Raw genomic sequence first — 7667 nt, forward strand, 5'->3', positions numbered from 1 at the left:
AGTCCTGCCAGTTGCCCAGACGTGACTCTGTCCTCGATTTGTCCCTGTGAATGCGAATGTGAATAAAAAACGAATGCGAGGTACTCAATGTGTGTGTGTGTGTGTGTGTGTGTGTGTGAGTGGCGATAAGTGCACACAATCCATTCGGCATTCAAATTACTTTAAATCGCATTTGTCTCGCGTGTGTGTTCAGCTCCTCCATCCGTCAGTCTTCCGGTGCCACCTACCCAGGGCAGCATTTAAAGTTAGCAGCATGACCAAATCAAATTTAGTAAAAGTCACTAGTTGCCACACATCCAAGGACATGCATGCAGGACACACAGGCAGACACACACATGTGCCAGCTCTTCTGTCACAGACAGCATTTCCAGTTTGGTTTTCAATTAAATTTATGGCTGGTCATCGTAGAGAGGGGGTTATTGGTTTAGCGAAAAGGAACGGCATGAAAGATAGACAGAGAAAGAGAGTGAGTGAGTGGGAGAGCAGAGCCAGAGCCAGAGCCTTGAAAGGACGCTCCACTTTAATGTTAGAGCCCAATAACCGAACAAACGAGACTAACGGCAAAGTTCATTTCGGCGTAAAACGGACGAAAATCGATTAGATTCAAATCTTTTAATAAGTTTCATTTCCGCTTTGTGCCTGCCTTTCGTTGTAGCCATCTCCGTCTGTGCCCTGCCCCCTCTCCATGCTCCATGCCTCTGCGGCTGGCAGTTCCCGCATCTTGCCTCTATGCAGCCGCTCCCATTTGCATTGCGGCTTTTTGGGGGCAAGGCTGCCCCGTACCCACTCCACAGTTCCAGTCCACAGTCCCTCGTTTATTACGTGTATTAGGGTGCGATTTGGAAATTGCGGTTCAATTGAGTTTCGGGTTTGTCGATTGCTGTCGGCAGTCAAGTGGTTACCCAGCAAATTAGGCCAAACAGAATACACAAGCCACCTTGCCACACACACACCACACATGCCACATGTGGCAGCGATTTATGATTGACTTGAGTGTCAAAGAGGGTCAGTCTATTGTCATCGATAATTCGATAGTGATTGGGCGATCCCCAGCCGACCCAGCCCCTGCCGCATGGCCCATGAATGTTTCATGTGTCAGTAGAGGGCTGTGGGGTGTGTGCTTGAATTAAAGAATTAACGAATCGATTCTTTGTGGCGGCTAATTGTCTGGGGACTGCCCGTCATGCAGTTAATCAGATACACAATACACCTGTAATAGCCTCCCCAGCGAACCCGAATTACCAGCACATGGAAATCGCCATTCACAATCAATTTTGTGGAGGAAGGGAAGGGTGGCCAGAACAAAAGGGATAATGATACCCGCAGCAGATTCTGAAGGATACCTGACTAATACTCACAGGACAATCTCCCCTGGACGACACATGGCAGACACTCCTTGGCCACGCTTTCAACGGCTTTTGGTTACACTCCACTTTCTTTTTGTGGGGCTCCTTCATGCCTTGTGCCTTTCTGCCTTTCTTCTGGCTTAATTGGCTGGGATATGACAGCAACAGACACACTCAAGCAGCGGCTGTCATCACGGCATGCCGCGTCATCAAATCATTCACGCAGGCCCAAAAGCAGAAGGCAGCCCCACAAGTGGGAGGAAGCAGCACCATTTTTATGCCACCTCAACACATTCCCTCGTGGCCTACGATCCACTTTTAGTTTTATGCGAGTTTTTCATTACTTTTCCAGGCAAACGGCATGAATGATGTGGCAGCCGGGCAATCTGTCGTGATCCGCCGAATTCCGAATTCCGACTTCGATTCCGGCATTCTGTTTTCACTTTGTCCTGCGCCCGGAATTACATTTCGCACTTTTTGCTCTGTCTCCCATTGTGTGGGGGGATGAGAAATCGGGGCTTTTGTCACATTAACGACATAAGCAGTAGACCGACGACAGTTGGCTGGGGATTCGCTCTTTCTCCCCCTTTGTGGTCTTTAATTTGCCGGCTTTAATGTGAGTTGTTCCAGCCCGATTCGTGCACAAAACTCCCATAAACATATCAAACTAATAACATTTTTGTGTACGAGTATGTGCCCCCAGGGTTACAGGAGAGGGAATGTCAAAGAGCAATTAAAAATAATCGATTTGATACCTCAAACCTCAGAACAATTAAATTTAGAGCGAAAGGCCGAACGGACAGACGGACAGACGGGCAGACGGACGGGTGTATTGTTCACCACTCGTACAACGTACCCTGGAGAACCCGAAACAATAACAATTTTTCACAAAGGATTAGAGCTGTCGGCAACACGTCGGCACTTGGCCCAGCCCTGCCCTGCCCTGTCGTTGTTTTTGCTGCAAATTACAATTCCCCTTGGCCAATTGCCGTTGCTGCCTGAAACCGCAGCAGCGCCAACTGTTTGTTTAATTAAATTGCAAAAGCAAATAGAAACAAAAATTTCTCTACTCTGCCATTTCCTTCTATGTCTCTCCATTTCTCTGCTATATCTCTCAGTCTCTCTCTGCATTTCTCTCTGTCCCGTTGGGATAGCTTTAGTTATGGACGAATGAGCTGACCCTCTGGCACTGGTCATTCGTATTAATTGAATAAAAATTACACTTTATTCCAATATGGACGCTGTTCGCCAGCCAAATGGCAGACATTTTGTCGGCACTTCATTTTATATCCTGCACTGCGTTTTATTTCTACTTCCGCACACTCGGAGGAGTCTTGTTTGGTTTTATATCGCGTTTTCATGAGTTACGCAACCTCAAGACGTGGCTAATGCCCCCCGCTTCCCGACAATTGTGCATTAAATCCGTCTAAATGAACAGCAACTAGACCCACTCCTGCTGGCAATGGGTAATTACCTTTTCTATATATAGACACCTTTATTTTGTTCTCGGCTAGCGACAGCTGTCTTCACGGCCCCCTAATTAGGCTAAAACGACTGGCCATATTTCATATTTTATCAATCCTGTGGAGCCTGGGGGCCATTAGCAGCGGGGAGGCCAAACTGTAAATTGTTTTCAATACTCGAAATTATTATGATATTATTAAATTATTCATGAGTGTGGGTGGCCATCGCCATCTGCCCGGCGGGCCCATAAAATATGAAATATGACAGAAACATGCGAGATAGAAATCAGAGTCGTGGTCGGACAGGCAGAGGGCCAGGCTGCACAGGAGGGCACATGACAGGACCGAACACCACCAGATGGGTGGTCACGTACTTTGAAGCACATTGTCCTTAGAATATAATTCCCGTTAAAGTTTGTTTCCATGTGTCCCTTTGAAACTTTAGAGTCGCTTAAGGTTTTCTTTTCTTTTCTTGCTTGTGTATATTTTAGGGCTAGGCTTAGGAGACTACGACCTACGATTAAGTTACTATGGTTATCTATCTTAGTAGCTTTTACTATCCATCTATCTGCTGCGCAGCGACGCCGATGGTAAATACTTTGACTGCGGAGCAACCTCGCCCTGATTCACACCCTGACTCTGACCCTGCTCGTTGGGGGCCGAGCTAAAGTCCAGCACGGGAGCCACACCCTCGTCGGAGCTGCGGGAGGAGCCGCCCAGGGCATCGAATTGCTGCTGGATGAGCTGCTGCGCCCGCACCGCCTCCTCGGGTGTGCGATACTTGACGAAGTGCACCTCAGGCTTGCTGCTCTGGCTCTGCTTCTCGCTCTGCAGCCGCTGGGCCAGCTCCCCGATGTCCGCCTGCTTGGTGAGGACATAGACGGCCGTGCGCTGCTCGCTGGCCTGCTTGGCCAGCTGCAGAGCGGCATTGGTGAGGCCTTGGTGCTCCGGCGACTTGATGAACAGCACGCGAAGATTCCGCTTCAGCATGGTGGCTATCTGCTCGGTGGCATCGTGGTCTGTAAAGTCCTCCTCAGGAGCGGCATAAGTAAAGAATTCCTTGCTGAACTCTTCGGCAGCTGCTGGAATCTGTTGCTGTTGGTTATCCTGTTGGAGCTGCTGTTGCTGCTGTTGCTGCTGCTGTGCCCCGTTTGTAGAACTAAATCCCGTAGCTTCCGCATCGATGAGTCCAGCAAAGCGGCGGTCGCCGGCAGTTGCCTGGTAATTGTAGCCCAATTTACCAGCTGCCACCACAGCAACGAAACTAAGTAACTGCAAAGATGAAGGGAAAATCTTAACTAACTTCTCCTGGCCAACTTATAACTTTCTCAAATTGCTCACCACAAATCCACGCATCTTTCTCTTGGGTGTATATCTGTCTGATGGTGCTGAGGATCTGTTTCACAGTCTGTAAAGTCTGTAACTGGCGTTCAGCATTTGGAATTCGCAGATATTTATACGGACCAGCGAAATGGGAAATTGTAAATATGACAAATGATGGGAGACGCTTGCAAGATGCGAGTATGATATCGGGATTCGGATCGGCATCGATTTGGGTTTCATCTTCGGTTGTTGCAACGCCGAGCCACGAGCATTGCCAACAGTTAATCAAAGATAAATGAGCTTTTAAGCGTTGACACAAAACCCCGTCTTGGGTTACGGTCCCCACTTCCACTGGGCTCTCTTTCAACCTGTTTTGTTTTGTATTTTCTTGCCTTTTTCCCTGTTTGCCGCTTGCAACCTTAGGGCGTTGCTTGTCTTACATAAATCTGCGGAACTACTCGTGTTTGGGCGGACGGACATCAAAGCGATGCTTTCTGCCACAAAACAACTATGCAAAATATGCATAATTAATTAATTAGTCGAAGAGATTGCGATTTGCATTTCTTGCGGCAGCTTATGAACCCACTCCGAGCAATAGCCCCATCAGCTCCATCATCTGGGATCTCCATCAACTCTGAAACTCCATCTCCAGTTATCTTCAGAGCTTCGTCAGCAACAGTTGGAAGTAGGAAACTAAACAAAAGTGCCAGTCAAGCTCTGCTTATTGGATATTCCCATGGTTACCTAGGACTGCTACGAGTCTGCTGTGTATCTGGCACACGGTTTTGCTCTCTGCCTCCGTTTAGTCGGTAACAAATGCTCATGAATTAGGCATAAATGGTTCTCAGGAGACGCACACATGGACACACCACAAATGAAGAGCATTGCATAAGCAATATTTAACAATAAATACAAATACAAACACAAACACAACACACAGGCACACATAGACATCGGACATTGGACGGCAGACATCAGCACACTTCCTCTGTCTAGGGTTTCTGGTCCAGTTAATTGTTCTGATTGCTGTACATAAATCCCATGTGTTTGTGTGTGTGTGTGTGAGAGAGGCGTTAAGGATGTGCTCTAATTGATAAAGGCGTCCGGCCAGGCTAAAGACCAAGCAGCTATTTGGCTGCCAATTGAATGGATCATAAACCCGTTTGGATACACTCGGAAAACGATGCTGAAAGCATTTAAAGCTGAATTCGTATTCTCACTTTCAATTGCTGAAATATTAATTGGTGGATCATCAGACATCATTCACATTGTAACTCGAAACAGTGGGAGACTTCTGTTTTTGTTCTGCACTCGAAAATTCAATAAGTACTTTCTCTCAGTGGGCTTATGGCCAGATTTATTTGTCTGAATAACCGAAACATTCCATCAAACAGAAGAGCAAAGCAGGCCAGGGCAGGGCCAAAAGGCAGAACAGGAACAACAGCAGAGCAACAGGCTAGTGGGATGGTCTGGACAATACCCATTTATGCACATAATGAGGAGTCATCCATCAGGGATGACTACGAGTACAGCTGCCGACGGCTGCTCATCAGGCAGATGGGCGTAGATCTTGGAGGCTGTTCCCTGTCTGTGTGGGCCGACAATGGCCACTGGGCAGCATTTACATTTACATTTATAAATATGCATAATTTGTTGGAGGAAAAATTTAATCCTGCCTTCGCCTTGAGGCGTATTTCGGCAAAGCGTTCACCTAATTTAATCATTTTGGCCATTGGCCATAAAGAGAATTCATTTAATTTGTGCCCAGGAGATGGCAAGTTCTTTAAGATTCGAAATGCGCTTAGAAGTTGCCAAAGTATCTGTGGGGGGACAGCCTATTGACAGTGACACCCGCAAAAAGCTGCGTATCCAAAAGTAAATACACTGCCCCGGGACAGCACACAGGTTTCAGTTTTGGCCAGGTTGCCTGGGCTCCTGTTGTCCTTGGCCATAGGTATCGGCGCTGTTGCTGTGACAAAGCCCCCCGTTACTTGTTTACTGTTTATCTTTGGCCAGAAGACAAACAGAACTAGGACCAAACAATGACAATAACAATTCGCCATGTCGAAAGTTTCGAGAATGATAAGATTTGTTTTTCGCCCCCAAATCGAGTGATTGGCTGTGCAAATTTCACCGAGGGTGAAAGCTTTCGCTTGTGGTTGTGTTAATTAAAATTCTTTAGAGCCACGCGCGACGTCGGGCGGCCAGTCCTTGGTAATAAATCATGACATCAGCAGCAGAAATTGACCCAATATCAAGAGACTCAGTCCCCGACAGATAATCATGGCAATTATACGAAAATACTTTGGACAAAAAATACACAAATCATGGCAGCATTAACAGGAGCAGATCGGTCGGAATTAGGGCTTGAAGTGGAGTGCCCAAAAGGTCAGCAGACCTTCATTACACACATTAGACTGTCAGCCAAATGGGTAGAACTTGTCAGTGGATATGGATGGTGCGAGAGGGAGGTGGAGGTGGAGCTGGAGGTCAATTAAAGAGCAATTACTAAATATTAGCTAATGGCCGGCAATTGTCGTTTGTGTCTGGCCCAGAGCGAATTGGTCTACAATTTTCGCATGTCGCAAGCCGCAGAGCAACGAAGAGAAAGAGAGAGAGAAAACAAAATACCCAGAGCATTAATATTAATGAACTGCTCACACACGCGACCCCGGGCGGCAGTTCATTAAAGTGTCAAACACTTTGTCCAGCAGACATGTCAGAGCCAAGTCCCAAGACCGCAAAGAAATTGGTCAAAAGCAGCTGCAGCCGCCGCCGCAGCCTCGGCCAGAAACCTGTTGCCGCTTTGGGGAAGCTGTTGTTTCGGATGTTTCTACTGCTCTTCATATTACTGCTGCTGCTGATGCTGTTAGTGGAGACGACGAGACGCCCAGCTGACCCTAAAACAGAGTTGGCTGTCACTATTAATGTGTCATAAATCAAAAACTTGTTACCCAGCACGAAAGCCCAACAAATATTTGCATAATAGTGGAGCCTACATGTAACCCAAGCTTTTTTTTACGCGAATCTGCTGGGCGTGCCCTTGGCTGTGGTGTTCTGGTGTAACCATCGATGAGCACCAGCAGTTGCAGCGGCTAATTATGATTGATGATTGGACATAGGACCACGACCGTCTGCCTGCACTTGCTGCATCTGCAGTGACTAGTGTAAGGCCAAATGTTTCACCAGAAACTCGACAATTTAAGTGGAAAGTTCTTCAACAAATGGAAGCTGTGTTAAATGATAGGCAAAATTTGACAGGGCAAGTAAATGAGCTGGAAAATCGTTTGGCCATCGGCACTTTAAAGCAGGCGGACAGGAGAACCCCACAAAATTATTACGGTTGCTCCTCCATGCTTCCGTTTCCTTTTTGCCGGCCAGCCCGGTCAGTGGCCGCATCGCGACGTGGCCTGTCTTGGACGCTAAAAACAATTAGTATGACAATTTATCATATGCCCGCAGCCAGATGATTTATGAAGGCCTATACAGCCGATGGCTAAAAACAACATTGCGGATACGTTTCTCTGGCGCCTCT

General features: G+C 47.2%; 1 protein-coding gene across 1 annotated transcript; it reads right to left on the reverse strand.

Annotated features, from left to right (window-relative positions):
* Window positions 1-3373: 3373 nt before the first annotated feature.
* On the reverse strand, window positions 3374-4165 carry LOC117899437. The gene is made up of 2 exons (XM_034809441.1): window positions 4151-4165; window positions 3374-4081 (listed from the first exon to the last, which is right to left on the reverse strand). The coding sequence occupies exons 1-2, from the start codon at window positions 4163-4165 to the stop codon at window positions 3374-3376; spliced, it is 723 nt and encodes a 240-aa protein (XP_034665332.1).
* Window positions 4166-7667: the final 3502 nt, after the last annotated feature.

This window comes from Drosophila subobscura, chromosome O, assembly GCF_008121235.1.
Source record: "Drosophila subobscura isolate 14011-0131.10 chromosome O, UCBerk_Dsub_1.0, whole genome shotgun sequence".
NCBI lineage: Eukaryota > Metazoa > Arthropoda > Insecta > Diptera > Drosophilidae > Drosophila > Drosophila subobscura.